General features: G+C 51.3%; 8 protein-coding genes across 8 annotated transcripts; 6 read left to right on the plus strand and 2 right to left on the minus strand.

Moving 5' to 3' along the window:
• Positions 1-245: 245 nt before the first annotated feature.
• Positions 246-2,540, plus strand: BDZ83DRAFT_765097 (alpha-L-arabinofuranosidase; the record flags this gene model as incomplete). The annotated part of the gene is made up of 7 exons (XM_060515241.1): positions 246-354; positions 449-643; positions 790-917; positions 1,012-1,100; positions 1,174-1,471; positions 1,560-1,725; positions 1,793-2,540. Coding segments are annotated over 7 exons (1,526 nt in total), but the record flags the coding sequence as incomplete, so codon positions are not given.
• Positions 2,541-2,624: 84 nt separating this feature from the next.
• On the minus strand, positions 2,625-4,400 carry BDZ83DRAFT_757157 (family 47 glycosyl hydrolase; the record flags this gene model as incomplete). The annotated part of the gene is made up of 2 exons (XM_060514857.1): positions 2,625-2,747; positions 2,811-4,400. 2 exons carry the CDS (start codon positions 4,398-4,400, stop codon positions 2,625-2,627), a joined length of 1,713 nt encoding a protein of 570 aa, XP_060359252.1.
• Positions 4,401-6,840: 2,440 nt separating this feature from the next.
• On the plus strand, positions 6,841-7,541 carry BDZ83DRAFT_757158 (permease for cytosine/purines, uracil, thiamine, allantoin-domain-containing protein; the record flags this gene model as incomplete). The annotated part of the gene is made up of 3 exons (XM_060514858.1): positions 6,841-6,860; positions 6,921-7,088; positions 7,142-7,541. 3 exons carry the CDS (start codon positions 6,841-6,843, stop codon positions 7,539-7,541), a joined length of 588 nt encoding a protein of 195 aa, XP_060359253.1.
• On the plus strand, positions 7,524-8,493 carry BDZ83DRAFT_639054 (uncharacterized protein). Its single transcript, XM_060509399.1, has 2 exons — positions 7,524-8,347; positions 8,407-8,493. The coding sequence occupies exon 1, from the start codon at positions 7,752-7,754 to the stop codon at positions 8,292-8,294; it is 543 nt and encodes a 180-aa protein (XP_060359254.1). The 5' UTR covers positions 7,524-7,751; the 3' UTR covers positions 8,295-8,347; positions 8,407-8,493.
• Positions 8,494-9,704: 1,211 nt separating this feature from the next.
• Positions 9,705-10,273, plus strand: BDZ83DRAFT_590385 (uncharacterized protein; the record flags this gene model as incomplete). Its single annotated transcript, XM_060506332.1, has 2 exons — positions 9,705-9,919; positions 9,994-10,273. The coding sequence occupies 2 exons, from the start codon at positions 9,705-9,707 to the stop codon at positions 10,271-10,273; spliced, it is 495 nt and encodes a 164-aa protein (XP_060359255.1).
• A 290-nt stretch (positions 10,274-10,563) lies between these two features.
• BDZ83DRAFT_107364 (uncharacterized protein) lies at positions 10,564-10,968 on the plus strand. The gene is made up of 2 exons (XM_060501061.1): positions 10,564-10,835; positions 10,915-10,968. The coding sequence occupies exon 1, from the start codon at positions 10,617-10,619 to the stop codon at positions 10,779-10,781; it is 165 nt and encodes a 54-aa protein (XP_060359256.1). The 5' UTR covers positions 10,564-10,616; the 3' UTR covers positions 10,782-10,835; positions 10,915-10,968.
• Positions 10,635-11,184, plus strand: BDZ83DRAFT_765105 (uncharacterized protein). The gene is made up of 2 exons (XM_060515242.1): positions 10,635-10,845; positions 10,887-11,184. Exons 1-2 carry the CDS (start codon positions 10,782-10,784, stop codon positions 11,054-11,056), a joined length of 234 nt encoding a protein of 77 aa, XP_060359257.1. The 5' UTR covers positions 10,635-10,781; the 3' UTR covers positions 11,057-11,184.
• A 1,319-nt stretch (positions 11,185-12,503) lies between these two features.
• Positions 12,504-14,577, minus strand: BDZ83DRAFT_735025 (uncharacterized protein). Its single transcript, XM_060512961.1, has 5 exons — positions 14,330-14,577; positions 14,103-14,268; positions 13,566-14,029; positions 13,186-13,269; positions 12,504-12,717 (listed from the first exon to the last, which is right to left on the minus strand). Exons 1-5 carry the CDS (start codon positions 14,389-14,391, stop codon positions 12,570-12,572), a joined length of 924 nt encoding a protein of 307 aa, XP_060359258.1. The 5' UTR covers positions 14,392-14,577; the 3' UTR covers positions 12,504-12,569.
• Positions 14,578-15,661: the final 1,084 nt, after the last annotated feature.

Below are 15,661 nucleotides of genomic sequence, written 5' to 3' on the forward strand. Positions count from 1 at the left end.
CAGCCCGTCTCCGTTGTTTCACCGCTTGCCCCCGCCCCTGACGAGTTCAAATTCCGGCCTCAATCCCGTGCATTTGCGGCCACGGTAAACACGTCCTGTCCATTTTCCACCACTCATCGACTAGCTGTTCGTTTTGCATAAAATTTGCCAGCTACCGGTCGATCGGACCACCACCGCCGCACTCACGCTTGGACAGGCAGAGAGTGCTCTCACCACACCTTACCACACCACATAATCAGTTCCAGCCATGGCGACCTTCACCAAGATCACAGAGGATGCTCGCCCCAGCATCACGCTGAACCCCTCCCACGTCATCTCCAAAATCGATGACAACGTCTATGGTGGCTTCACAGAGTAAGCTCGTGCTGCGCCGCCGTCGCCGCTTGCCTCTCGCCCCAACCTAGGCCTCTCGCGTAAACATGGAAACGTACTAACACGCATCTCACAGGCACATGGGAAGATGTATTTATGGTGGCATCTACGACCCTGGCAACCCTCTTTCTGATGAGAATGGGTTCCGAAAGGACGTTATTGAGGCTTTCAAGGAACTCAACTGCCCCGTTGTGAGGTACCCAGGTGGTAACTTTGTTGCTACCTACCACTGGATTGACGGCGTCGGGCCCAAGGAAAACCGTCCCAAGAGGTATGCAGAAACTCCCAATTTGAAATTCCGGTCACCAGCATGAGAATCGAGACCCCTCGACGCCGAATCCTTCGGGAGTCTAGACCCCTGCGTAAGCGGCCCGCGTTTGGAGTGCAGCGAGTGGCTAACGTGCATCCACCATTTAGGCCTGAGCTGGCTTGGATCGGCGTTGAAAGCAATGAATTCGGAACAGACGAGTTCATGAAGTGGTGTGAGGTTGTTGGCGCTGAGCCTTACCTGGCCCTCAACTTTGGCACTGGCACGCTTGATGAGGGTAAGTTGATCTCCCAGCCCCTGAGTACCGGCCGTGACTCGGTCCTGCTAAGATCTGGTCGATGGGTATGATTGATTAATCCTGACGTGTTCAGCTCTTGCTTGGGTTGAGTACTGTAACTCGGACAAGGACACCTACTATGCCAACCTCCGCCGCAAGAACGGACGCGAGAAGCCTTACAACGTAAGTCAGACCTATTCAGAGACTGCCAATGCGTATGCACAGGGGCATTTCGCTCACCTTTCAATAATAACAGGTCAAATACTGGGCCCTGGGCAATGAGTGTTGGGGTCCCTGGCAGGTTATGCAAATGACCAAGGAGGACTACGCCAAGCAGGCTTACCAATGGGCCAAGGCGCTCAAGCTTCTCGATCCCTCTTTGGAACTGATCCTCTGTGGTGAGACTGGCTTCAGCAGCTGGGACACATATGTGATCAAGGAGTGCATCACATGGAGTTTGCATGGTCTTGGTGGCAGCACCACTGCGTCGTTGATCGACATGCACAGCATCCACCTTTACACTGCATCGGAAGACCATCTGAAGAATGCCACAGGTAAGTTATCTCCGCCTGCTTACTTCTCATATGGCTGTATGCCAGTCACAGGATGGACAACTGACATTGCCTCCCTTCCCCTGCACAGCACCCAGAGCCGCCGAGCGCGCCATTGAGATCACTGGCAGCCTTATCGATCTGGCCCGCATTGAGAACAAGGTGCCGCCCACATGCAAGAGACAAAAGATTTGCTTCGACGAGTGGAATGTTTGGGATCCCATCAGAGCACCTGGTGAAGAGGGTGCTGAGGAGGCGTAAGTCAACCCTTTCTCTGTTCCGACCTTTGCGATTCATGCCAGCAATGCTGACAGTGAGCCGCAGATACACTCTTTCTGACGCTCTGGCCGTCGGTGTTTGGCTCAACGTATTTGTCCGTCAGGCAAAGTACGTTGGCATGGCCAACATTGCTCAATCGGTCAACGTCATCTCCCCCTTGATGACCACGAAGGAAGGCATCACCAAGCAAACTACTTGGTGGCCTCTGTTGTTGTTCAGCAAGTATATGAGAGGATCTACTATCGCTACCCACGTTCGCGCTCCCGAGTATGAGGGCGCCACCGAGCCTGTCTGGATCCGCGGCGCCATCGAGACTCCTTACCTCGACGTCAGTGCCACCATCGACGACAACGGCTTTGTCAACTTGGCTGTCGTCAACGTCCATGAGACCAAGGGATTCTCCGTCGATCTCGAGGGTGTCAAGGAGGGTGCCGATGTTCAGGTTTACACCGTCACTGGCGAGAATGTAAAGGTCGTTAACACCGGCGACAAGAACCCTGTCGGTATTACTGAGAGCAAGTGGGATGGTAAGGGCCCGTATGAATTTGCAAAGGCCTCAGTCACCCTGTTGAGATGGAAGCACTAGGGGAGCTACCTTAAAGGAGACGGTCAGTGGGAAATGGGGCGTAGCTCCTCACATGATACCATTTGGGAGGGAACTTGCACATGATGAGATATGATACATCATCACAGCAGATTCGAGCCCGCAAGGGAGGTGGGCTGGCAGGTCCAGCATCACGAGGTACCCATGCATACTTCTGCGCTTATCTGTACATATCGGACCAAATAGACAGCTCCAATTGATGCAAAAGTGCCTCAACTTGAGGCAGCGCAGTGAGAAAGGCCTGCTCTAAGGTGAAGGTATTGTATTTTCTGCTCACAACAACTGTCTTTTAAGCGGATGTGCCTCTGTGTTCAAGACATACTCGTCAAGATTAACTAGGCTAGGAGGCGAGAAGATAAGATAGAAATACTTTAGCGTTTCCGCCATCCAGAAGCTCTGTAGTACCGTTAGTCTGCGTCCTGTACTTGTCTTTGGCTCCTCGCAGATGTTGTGACTTACTTCCATTGAATCAAGCTTCTTCGTTTCTCCTCTGACAGTGACGTCTTCAATAGCCGAGTTGGCAATCTCAGTCTCTGTCGCATTCACAATAGACTGAAACATCGTCCATGCTATTTCCTGGTACTCCGGGTTTCCAGTCATCCTATACATCAGGAAGATACTTTCAATCGCCTCGGGACGCAGAATGTAACGGGGGTCCCGCGCGTGTGAGAACCCCTTTTTCAAACCTGATGCGCCTTCGCGCTTCCACCGCCCCTCGTCCCATTTACAGCCATCCAGTGTCTCGCAAGGAACCATGCCAAAGATCTCCGGCATCAGACCTGTTGGAAATGAGTTGTACGCCCACCCGCAGCCGCGGGCCAGCCTTTCGGCGAGACCCATGTGCTCTTTGATACCGAAAAGCTTGCCGCCCAGCCCAAACATCCCGCCAACGAAGCACGACAAGTGCTGGCTCTCGGGGTTGCGCCGCACGTCGCCTTCGGCAAACGCTGTCCCAGAGAATAGGATATCCTCGTTGTCGGGGAGCATTGGACGGAATAGGAGGTACTGCTCAACAACGTGCATCGCATGGCGATACATCTTCTCGTAAGCCGGGTCCGTCCCTCCGAGCAAAGCATGCATCTTGGGCAAATACTCGTACAGAGAGTCGGCGAGTGCTCCCAATGTGAACTCGTTGTGTTGCAAAACACTCTCGTCCCGGAAGTTGATGAGCGCCGGCCACATACCCGGAAGTTGAGTCTCTCGCTGCGTGCTCTCGAGAAACAGCTTGACTCTCTCGATTGCGTCAAAGTACTTGTGGTCTCCGGTCACTTGCGAGAGTCTTGTGAATTCGAGCGATAGCGAACATGGCGATGCCGAAGGATCTGATGTACCAGCGACAAGTTTGCCCTCTTTTGCAAGCTGGAAATCCAACCAGAATGGAGGCATCCTATTCGGTGTATCAAAGGCCGCATACAGCATGTCGCCAAGCTCAATGGCTTTGAGCAACAGTACGGGTTCCCCGCTAAGGTCGTACGCGCTCAATAGTCCTCCGAGATGACGGATAGTAGTCTCAAAGACATTGACAGCCGTCTCCTTTGTATCATCCCAATCCATGGCTCCAATGACGGACAAGGCAGCGTCAAAGTCATCGCGCAAGTCCATTATCCACAAGGAGTCGAGCGCATCGACCAGAGTTGCCGCATAACCGCCAAAGGTGTCTTTCCCCTTGGCCGTAACCGGCGTTAACTCGTCAAAGCCCCACGCGTACTCCTTGTAACTGTTCCAGCTCTTGACAAAGACTTCGCGAACCGCTCTTCGTCGCGACTCAGATTTCGCATCATTCTTGCGCAGTTGCTTCGCGCCAAAGTTGAATTGGACTCGCGGGAGGGTCTTGGGCCGTTGTGTAGGCAGATGGTGCATTCGTGATGGTGATACAGGGTACTTGTGACGATGGTTGGCCCAGTCGAAGCTGCTCTTCACGAGGCGGATGTTGACATGCTCGCGGACAACAGGGGGCGGCTCGCTGCGGGAACGAAGGCTGTGGAAAGCAAACAAACCGAAAAGGATTACGGCGATGATTATGGCACGCCGTTGTCGTCGATTGGCCATGTTGTCATGTCGAAAGGGGGGTTGTCGACTATTCGTATAGTTGTTCAGGATGCTCCAAGGGAGCTTTGACTGGAAAGTTCGCGACGGGAAGCCATGGTATATGGCCACAGCTGTTCGATGTCGGCTTCAGACAAGGCATATAAACGAGGGGACATTGTGTCTCAGGAGCCGCCGCGTAGCGCGTTGAGCTGGGTCCCTTGAGACGAAAGTGGCCGTGGTGGCTCTCAAGGTTTAAGCGTTTTGGGCGCGGAATGCAACCAGCAGTGCGAGACGTCAGAAAAGAAATGGGGTCCAAATCAGGGGTAAGGGGTATTCCGTACCGCTCAGGTGGGATTCGGGGCCGGGACTTTCTTCATGTTTGGCGCCGGGCCTCATCCGGGCTTGACTATCCCGTCCCGAATCCCCGCCGTGAAGATCGCTCAAAGTTATCAGGTCATGGTGCCTTGGCTTCGGCTTGTGGATCCTTGGGGTTTGTGACTAACAATAAGCTAACATTATCAGGACGATAGCCCCTGATAGTTCCTGTTCAAACACCTCATGTACTAAGTGTAGGCCATGATCTTCCAGCGCTCTTTGACCGAAACAGGTAGTCTCTCCACCAATACCCTTGTAAAATTCGCCGCCTTCTTTAGTCCACGGCCGTCTGATAGAAGTTGTCGAAAGCAGTAGCGGAAATTCGTTGAGATAACCTATTGTAAAATTATTTCCGGCGAACACTACTAGCGGGAAATGATCGGGAAGAGACAAGCTTCAGACGTTGAGACTGTGACTTGTTTACAGTGAGGCAGCGCGTTTTTGGTAAATACTATACTGTCAAGTTTGGTCGGGCAAATCATCTCAAGTCGCGGAAAGTAAATGATGTGCTATATAGCGTGTAAAGTAGACAGTTATGGCTTGCATTCTGTGTCGGATTTGGCGCAGCTAGGCGCCGGTCCAGGATGATTGAATAGAGCGGGACCGTTCTGGGTTGGATGGCTACCTGATACTTTACTAGCAAATTGCAGTTTACCCTTCCGATTTGAGCGAGTTGGCCATTCCGGCATCGGTGCCGTAAGTTGCCAATCAAGCTCGCCGCAAAGTCACCGTGTCGGACGTTCCAGTCATCGCTCATGTGGGAGATGATCCGTTGGCAGATCGGTTCTCATTCATTCTCGTCGTCTCTCGGCGCCCGACTCTAGCGTGCTGGGGTGTTGGGTGACTCGGCGTAGAAACCGCTGGCGATTTCCAACCAAGAGCTGAAGCAAGTGAAATTCACACATCAAGAACATGCTAATAAACCCAAGCCAAGTTTGGATGTTTAGTGGAAATCGTTCGCAAAGTAAACCGGAGGGAGCTCGAACGCCGTCGAAGTTTCTAATTTTTGTTTCTAGATCTTTTCTTAGTTTCTTTCTTGATCGTCAAATAAATTCCCAGATACGCGCCGAGCGAGAGGAGCCAAGAGGCCTGGACACAATAGACTTTTCTCGCAAATCAAAGAAAGGTCAGCGAAGCCTCTAGCCGTTCGGATGGCAGCCCGAGGCACTCGAAGGGTCCCGGGAGTCAGGGCCCAAGTATAGCTACCCCCATTTTTGTTGCCCGCGGCCAAAGAATTGCCGATGGAAACCACACTGGCTTAACTAAGTTCGTGTTGTCGCTAATCGCAAAGTATCGGTACTTAAACATGGTGTGAACCACACCCGCTAGAGATTTTAGCTGCCTGCCAAGGTCTAGAAAGTGTCATTGAATGCCCTGTCTGCAACAGAAGACGCGCCATACGAAATAGTATTTGACAGCCAGCCATGCTCTCTTGGTGGACTGCGTCCTCGTGGTAAGGGCTTCCATTTCCACTGCAGACATCTTATAATGTTTGATCTAGTATTTCCAAGGTTCTTTCGTCTACCTTCGCAGACCTACCACGCTAAGCTTTCTCACGCAGAGACATTGCGGTGGTTCATCAACCAAGGTGAACGGAGATCGTCCGTCATCCTTTGTGCGTCTACGCATACCCAATTGATTACCTCCCGTACCACAGTGTCGGGTCTAAGGCAGGACAAGATCAAACAGCAGCGGATCTGCAACTTGAACTTGCTTGTCACACTCGCCTACCGCTCTCTGAGAATCTCATCATCTTTTCACAATCTCGTGCAACCACTCTCAACACAATCGACTTCGTCGTCACGAAAGCTTTGCATAAGATCAGAGACCACAGGAAGTCAGTAATTAACATGACGGATATTAAGCATCACGGCCGTCATCCGTAGATCGGCAATTACACGCACAACCTGAAGAGAAGAGCTATGGGACAGTCACGACAAAATCACAATATGGACACAATAAGCGCGATGGCTTGCTTCACAAACTTCTACGCCTGGGCCGAGGTGAAGAGCAAGGCATTGAGCCGATTCCGTTGGGAAAACGCACATCAACTCGATACTTCAATGCATTCAATGTGTGGTGCTCTATGAACGCCAATATTCTTCCGTGAGTCATTATCAGTCTGGCTGATGAGGATGCAAATGGTGTCTGTTAACAGCACTCAAGGATTACGTTTGGTATGCTGGGTCCTTTGCTCTTTGGTCTCAATCTCCGCGACTCGTCCCTGGTTATTCTCTTCTTCGCGTTGCTATCAAAGCTAGCTCCGGCCTTTCTCGCAACGTTTAGTCCTAAAACGGGTATGCGCTCGATGATACAAGCACGATACAGCTTCGGGTCAACCACCTCGCCAGCCAAGGTCACTACGTATTGCTGACCTCGTTTCTTAGGCGCTACCTTGTATCGGTGCCAGTCGTCCTCAACCTAGCTACATTAACTGGGTTCTGTGTAATTATCTGCGTCGTTGGTGGCCAGTGCCTATCGGCCGTCACCAACGGTGCTCTCAGTCCAGATCTGGGCATCGCGCTCATTGCAATACTATCCTTATTCATCTCATTCTACGGGTTCAAGGTATTACACTTCTATGAGACGTACGCCTTCATTCCAGCAGTAAGCACCATTGTGATCGCCACTGGATGCGGAGGTTCTAGACTGGCTGAACAAGCTGAGATAGCCCCAGCAACCGCATCTGCAGTTCTGAGCTTCGGCATGATTGTTGCATCATACATGATTCCGTGGGCCTGCATTGCTTCAGACTTAACAACCTACTTTGACCCAAAGGTCCGCTAGGCGTCGTAAGTTCTTGCTGTGGTTGCCATGCTTTCTGATATCTAATCATTCGATCCAAAGCACCGCATATTTACTTACAGCTACCCGGGCTTGATCCTTCCTACTGTCCCTCTGATGACGCTGGGTAGTGCAATTGGCGGGGCCATCATCAACGTGCCTGAGTGGTAAGAGGGCTACGACAAGACTCTAGTCGGTGGTGTATTAGCTGCCATGTTGTCCCCTGCTGGTGGCTTTGGAAAGCTCGTTGTTGTCGTCTTGGCCTTTACCCTACTCGGCAACGTTTCTGGCACTCTCTACGCCATTACGCTGAATTTTCAGACGTTTATACCTTGGCTCACTCGAGTTCCTCGCTATATCTTTTCGGTCATCGTCACAGCCATCATGATTCCGGTCGCTATCAAGGCAGCTGATGACTTCTTTCTCAGCTTGGAGAACTTTGTGGCTTTGATTGGGTACTGGTCTGCCTCCTTCGTCGGTATTGTACTAATAGATTACTTTCTGTTCCGCAAGGGAATCTCCAAGTTGTACGATCATCGTCTTTGGAACATCTCATCCGGTCTTCCCAGTGGTGCGGCAGCACTCGGGGCCGGCATCCTGAGTTTCGGTCTCGTCATCCCTTGTATGGCTCAAGCCTGGTGGACTGGACCGATTGCAGAAACGACGGGTGATATAGGGTTCGAGGTTGCCATTATATTAAGCGCCACTTTCTACCTTCCCTTGAGGTATTTGGAGCAAAAGATTCTTCATCGGTAGACTTCTCACCACTGCCACTGCCGCCAACTATTGTTTAGCTTGTAATTTGATATCTAGACCCTGAGAATTAGAATACACTTCACATAATCTAGAATACAGAAGTCCAAAATACCTGTATGTTCAGGATACCTAATTCGCTGTTAGCCACAGGATCTGGTGTCAAGTCTTTCTACGGGATCGACATCTTCCTCTTAGTCACAAAAGAACCCGGGTATAACTTCTCGGAGTTATCGCGCAGCCCCGGTGACAACATCAAAAGGATGGAATGGCCACTAAGTTCTTATTTGTGTGAGATTTATCTTGGGATAGCGAATGATTCCAGTAATCTATTCCAAGGCGTTCATTCACAAAGGCAGAAGTCAAGTCTCATCTCGTCACTAGTAGGGCTGAAAAGGCTTGATAGCAGGCGGAACAGGATATTCTGCGAATTGTACGATGGGATCTGCCCAGGTATACACAATCGATCATGAATTTTTACACAAGACGAGCTGCTCTGCTAAAAAAAAAGAGAAAAAAAAAAGGGTTGACATGGGCCTGAATGTGACGACAAGTTCGGACCAGGCGTCATACGATTCATTCTCGAACAACATGAAACAGGGGGCCTAGACCCAACTCCCCGTGAATAGCAGCACACCTGGAAGGCAAGCCCAATGAGAAAATCATAACTGATGATTTATTGAACGCTCAGAAGGTCGGCTCGCGCGGCAGATGGTTTACACAACACCCAGATCGGCCGGGGTTACCCGCGTGTTTTACGCCTGACGTTTACAGCCCTTTAGCTCGCTCATCTATTGAGCTTCTCGGCCATGCCGGCCCTACAACTCGCATGAGTGCTACGAGGTACTTGCCGGCATCCGTCATGTGATAAATCTCCGAAGAATCTATCTGAAGCAATCGACAGCCCATTTAGCGGGGCTACGTCAGGCACCGCAACGTCACCAACTGTGGCAGTCGTTTATTCTCAACACAGCGGTAGTATGACTGCGGCAAGTAGGCAGTGCTCAAATGGCAAAACGATGATGTCCGAACCCGGGGAAAGGGCTAGGGTCAGATCCCACTGTGCTGCTTCCCCGCTGCATATCATCCGGTCACTACCCCAGGTTCCTGGGCTGTCTATCTGGCAGTAGTCATCTTTTTCATTCATTCCCTTCCGAAAACACTCGCTAAGTTACCCACCGGGGTTTCCATGAGACCAGGGCGTGTAACCTAGGCCAAATGGCTTCCACCCAAGAAGACCATGCGGTAACGGGGCAAGACGAGCCAAGGTATCCAGAGCCAGTGGCATCGGCGGAGAGACGATCCAGGGTCAGCAGTGAGTCTTCACGACACTCACGGACATCGGGTTTCTCGTGGTTTCGGCTCAGCGCGGACGGTCGTCCTTGGGGGCCGGTCGATGAGCTTAACCTCTACATGGGCACCGCCTTCAGCAGCATTCCTGACGACAATGAGTCGGCTCGATCGCCTTACTTTGCCCCCTCGGCTAGTGATTGCTCAACGGTCTCGGAGAAAGACTCGCCATACATAGTCGACTGGAAGAAGCCGCAGGATCCCGAAAACTCGATGCATTGGGCAATGAGGTCAAGATTGGTGCAGATCCTGCTTGTGAGTATTTTCATGTCAAATGCGTGAGCAGCTTAATTTAGGCTCGAAGAAACTTGAATGCCTCATCGCGCAATTACTGATTTGTTTCTCTACGTAGGGCAGTTGCCTCGCCCGCCCTCGCTCCCGGCGTACCGGGCATTCTTAGGCAGTTCAGCGCCCCGGAGGGAGTTCTGACTTCTCTCGTTATGTCTATCTTTAACGTATGGATTCTAAGATATCCAGCATATCCCATCTCAAATCGACTTCATAATAGCAACCCAGCCTATGCTGTCTCGCACAGCTTTGGCGTCTTTCTTGTCTTTCGCTTCCTCCGCGGATGTGCCGGTGCCTCCCCACTTTCTATCGGAGGCGGCACGATCATTTGGCGTAGCCATTGATCCTCAGAGAGACCTCTGTGAAGAACCTACTCGAGAAACGCGGTAAAAAGATCAAAACAGTCACTGGAGATTCCATGTCATATTACATCTCGGCTATAGACGATGGATCCTCGACAAGGGAGGTTTCTTCCAGGGTTATTAAGAGGCAACTGCGGCTTTCTGTTCTGCATTCCGTAGTTATCAGTAGTTCTCGCACTTTCCTCCTACTTCGCCGTTGTACATGAATACTTGGTATGTTTTCTGCCCACCTACCCTCACGAATCCTTTGTACCTTTCTAATATGCTATTCAGTAACCTCTTCTGGTCTCAAGTGTATGAGGGTAGAGAAAGGAAATGTATTGGAATGATACCCGTCTCAACTTGGAGTCGTCGTTTCGCCGCAACGTTGCTTCTCAGACATAGAGTCAGGACACCTGAATTTCGTCTACCTCTCATGGCATACTCCGTATCCGTGATTCCACTTGGGTTTGGGTTGCTTTTATATTCGGCGGAGGAAACTGTCGTTTGAATGGTTCCAATTACCGGCATAAGTATCGTTGGCGTTGGTGTCATAAATGCCTTTGTAAGTAAGAGTTACCCCAAACTCACCAGTCATGGGAGTCTCGAGATTAAGAATATGGGATAACTAACAAATCTTCTAGAAGCCCCCTTGCGTCATACCTCGTTGACGCAATCAGCACACACGTCGCCTCCGCACCCGCTTCTTTCACTGTTTTTCGTAGCGTGTTTGGAGCAATCTCACCCCTCGCTGGCCCTCCAATGTATTCTACTCCAGGGCTGTGACGGGGAAACGCTTTTCTTGCTGTAATTTCATTTGTTATGGCAAAAGTGCCCTGAGTGATTTTGAATAGAGGGCTGCATCTGAGGGAGAAATATGCCCATTTCGTATGCTAGGAAGCGTTGCTCAAGCGAACATATTCAAGATACTAGTAAACTCCCTCATCAACGGTGCTTTTCGACATGATATAACCGATGCAATCTTAGAGTCCATGAAGCTAATTTTAAAGTCGAAAAGACGATTCTCGACTCCGGCGCTAATTTTGAGGCGGAGAGTCAAAGTGGATAAAATATTTATGTTCATTTTCTTTCTCATTCTATACGACCGCTCAACTATCTACGTCAAGCTCAACATCATGTCAAGCCATCGTACGAAATGATGCTGATGCTCAAATGAGGATTCAAATCGTTGGTAAAGGTATTGTTTGGCAGATGCCCTGGCTTCCTTCACTTGTTCACCTCCTCTGTCCGATACGAGATCCTTATACGAAACGGGGGGGGGGGGGTTTCCAGCCGTTGCCGTCTGGAAGCAACGTTATTTCTTCGTCTTGTCCTCTACGGGCATCACCAGTTGACAAGAACTGGTAACGATGAAGGGTACACCACGGTGTAGAATATGACCCATGTCCGAGAATTTGCCCGTCGGACAAGACAAGACGACTCGCCGGAGTCAAGCGCCGGCCGATCGACTTCTCCAAGTTCAAGGATTCGGCAAAAGCTACGTCACATCAAACATTTTGAGACTCTGCCTGATTTTTGGGGGCAAAGAGATGAAGCTCAAAGGCATCTTCGCATTCATGGCACCTTACATGATTCCAAATGGGCTTACTTGTCATGTACATTACCGTCGTAACACCATCGAGATGATCCGGACCACCGCAGGGCCTACGCAGCAGCATCAAAAACACGAAAATCACTGTCAGCCTTGTGCGTCCGAGGAGTCGCATATTCCGAAGCCATCAGAGGGTGGGCGAAGCCCACATCCAACGACACCCACCTGAGACTGTACAACCTTCCCAGCGATAGTTGCGCGTCCAGCTGATCAAAATACAAACAAACGTCGTGGCAAATCACAAGGCTGCATTATAATGTTGACTCTACTCGGATGGTTGCCTAGCCTCCCCGACCTTCCGGCTTTTATTAAATTCTTCCATTGCTGAAGTGGATTGTCAAGCCCGCATACACAGAGTGTATCGGGATTAGTCGCCCCGGCAGTTTCCTCGGACAACCTTTGGCATATTGCCATGGAGGTCGAAACGAGATGTAAAGACAGCCTATTGAAGAATAGTCGGTCGAAGAATGAACATCCCGGCTTATCTACGATACGAAGCGGCAGCGGCTCCCCAGCCCCGAGCAGACGCGTCAATAGTCCTCGCACTGGAGACCAAGGACTCTGAGACATCCACCCACACCGCTTGGCCGCAGGCTTGGAGTCACATGGCAAGTCACAAACCCAGGCTACTAAACAAACGGGCGTTCCTTCCGTGACCGCGTAGCCGCCGCCCAGTCCGTACGGATCCTAGAGCTTGGGATTGTGGCTTGATCTGATAGTTAGGCTGCTAGCGTCCCATTGGGCAACTTCAAAGCGATTTTGCACATAACAGGTTTGGTTTTGACCAACAACAGACCATGGAGCTAACATGAGAGCTGAGCCATCGTACGCTATCCTATAACGCAAAAGGATCAAACGTAAAACAGTGAATCGAGCTCTTGAGAATCTGTTCAGGTTCATAATGTGTTGGTGATGGAAAGATGACGGGACTAAAGCTCCGGAAGGCATGCATGACCTTGATTTCCTCTCCTTACCCCCACGAAAAACATAAGAGCCAGCCGTGTCGAATGGAATAGCGGACGTCACGATGGCAAGGGGCACCACGCATCTGCCCCTTGGTCAGCAGACCCCTCAGATCCACCTGGGATTGTCAGACCGTCAAAATCGATTTTCCGGAGCCAGAGTCTATGAGAAAGATCCATAGTACGATGGAATATCACTCTGTGGCCTGTAACGCAGCGGGTATGTCTGAAACCTGGGGCGAGAGCTCACGTAAAAACGGGGTCTCTAGAGAATACGCGTCGTGATGGCAAGATCCGAGACTACCGGGCGCCACACGAAGAAAGACAATAGGTAAACCAACCTGCTTGCCACAGGCGGACTGGAACGCGCCGGGAAGGAGGGGTGGGTGGGGATCATGGGGTTCGAGATGATGTGCCAAAGATATCTAGAGCAAGACGATCTTGTGGAAGAGGGTGTGCAGATGGTGGCTGCCGATGAGACCGTCCTACCCTAACTAGCACTTGTTCCCTGCTCAGAGGACACCATATTTGATAGCAGGGTCAGTGCTACAGCAGAGACTTGGCTGAGGTTGGTTCGGGATTTCTGTTAAGCATAAGACAATAGCAGGGCGTTCTTATTCGCTCCGGCGAAGGAGTCGGAAGTCGGAATGGCAAATGAGTAGTGACAAGGGACCCAAATGTTACGATGTGGCATATTCTATATCCGTAATATGGCACTTACAGATTCGCAAGTCCCAGACAAACATTGTACATCTCTGTCAGTTCAACGGTCAAAGAAGAAGAGACCAACTCCGGAGGTCTGACATGACGCCGTCGTAGGGCTACTAGTAGACTAGCTCCGTGGCTGGCCGTGGCTTCTCGGCCAGGATGGCAGTAATATGGGGTAGTGGCTTGAAAGCAAGAAAAGAGATGCGGGCTCTCGGGGGGCGAGGTTGGATTAGCCAAGGGGTAAGTCATGCGGCATTCCTCTGGATCCATCAAGAGCAGCAAGCACAATACGAGAAAGATTGGGGTGATATTCAACTTCATTGAGAGAAGATTGGGAGTGGGGTGTTGGAGGACGTACATGATGGTGTGAAGGATCGGGAAGGGTGAGCGGAGACTAGCAGTGATTTGTCTGACTTCTTTCTCATGCGGCCGCCACGATGACCGCCTTTTCGTGCCAAATCGGACAGATGAGTGAATGTAAGCGCTTTATGCCAAGGGCATTTGCCATTTCCTGTTCTGTTTGCTCGGCGTACTTCTCACTAAGAAATAGGCGGACATTTTGTAAGCTTCTCCGGGCTACATGTTGTGCTCCTAGCAAGCGACTGGGATTCGAGCTGCGAACTGCTGCGAGTGACACCGGTCGCATACATAGCCGTCCGATGCTAGCGACAGGAAGCTGGCCAGTCGGACAACACTTGAACATGGCAGAGGACCAGCTGGAAAGTTCATGAGAGTCAGCCACTCGACGTGACGCCACAGTTGGGGCAGAGAACTGACCACCATTTAGTCGATTGGGGAATGCATGGTGAGAAATGTGAGTGGGTGTAGCTAGTGAACATGGTATTGATGTGATGGGGTGAACGGAACGGGCGGACAAGTTGAGAAATCGACCTAGGTCTTGAGGAGGGGGGGTCGTGATGGAGGGTGGGGGTTGGCCATGAAGTCGTCAAGAGCAAACGGCGGGGAGGCTGAGGAGAGATCAGCGTAGGGAATGAGAACCCTTACATCCTTGCTGCGCTGGGGTCCGAGGACTATGAGTCTTTGAGTGCCTGCAAGGTCTAGAAGCAGTGGTGGACTAGGGCGAAATGGGATTCACTGGTCCAGACCGGGAAGACTGTGGCTTGACCCGGGAATGTTGATGGAGCAATGACGAGGCAGCTAGTGGTGCCGAGCGAGAACTTGGTTTACTTGGATATGGACGACTGTGTGCGTGAAACAGAGGTCCGAGGCGGTGAGCTGATGAGAGTGATTCGTCGGTCGGGGAGAGAGCGAGAGAGAAGTGAGAGGGTGAGGGTGCGTAACCGTTCAAGTCACCAGGAGAGTCGTTTTGGACGGTCCATGATTCATGATTTGATGTGTCTGTAGAGGCATCACGTCTGATTTGGAATACCGAGCTTGTTCGGAGAACGAGGAGTATCAAGAACATGTCAAGAATGATGGCAGAGCCAAGGTGTTAGTTCCCAATGTTTGGAGACATGTAGCTTTCCCATTTCATTTTTAGGCGTAGACGCGTGATGCGCCGGCCTTTCGCGTTTGGCCCCGCCAGTCTTTAAAGAGCATGCCGTGGTTCAGACGACATGGAGCTCCCCATCAGAAGATGCGGGCTCTGCTGGGATGTTTTACTCGAGCAGCGAGCTGCAAAGCTTGGAGGATGTATCCGTATCCGCAGGTGTTGAGTAAAGTACCTAGGGTATCTTGAGGGGCAAAGAAAGGAAAAGGACAAGCGGGCAAACCTGGTTGACGCAGGGATCAGCGTGGACGATGGCGGACGGCGGGCCGCGCGGAGAGGTGGACGAGCCTTGCTTCAAGGTCAAGGTTCAAGCTACCCTTATCCATGAAGCGATTGCGACGACGACGGGGAGGTGACTGGAAACCCATACTTTTCATGGAGTATGATGGTTTGACAGGAAGTTGAACGACGTTGGCGTAGCAGCCTCCCTGCAGCATCGGACCTTTCCCGGGCATCTTTGTACGATGTGACTGTGCGCCCACGGGGTAGAGCTTGTGCGAGAAAGCACGACAGGTACGATTTCGTCTTGGCTCGCAACCAACGCTGGTTCGAGGGAAGCCGACGATGGAGGGGACAGGAGGCGGCGTGCTGCTGCTGGT

This window comes from Colletotrichum acutatum, assembly GCF_030867785.1.
Source record: "Colletotrichum acutatum strain CBS 112980 chromosome Unknown BDZ83scaffold_153, whole genome shotgun sequence".
Taxonomy (NCBI): domain Eukaryota; kingdom Fungi; phylum Ascomycota; class Sordariomycetes; order Glomerellales; family Glomerellaceae; genus Colletotrichum; species Colletotrichum acutatum.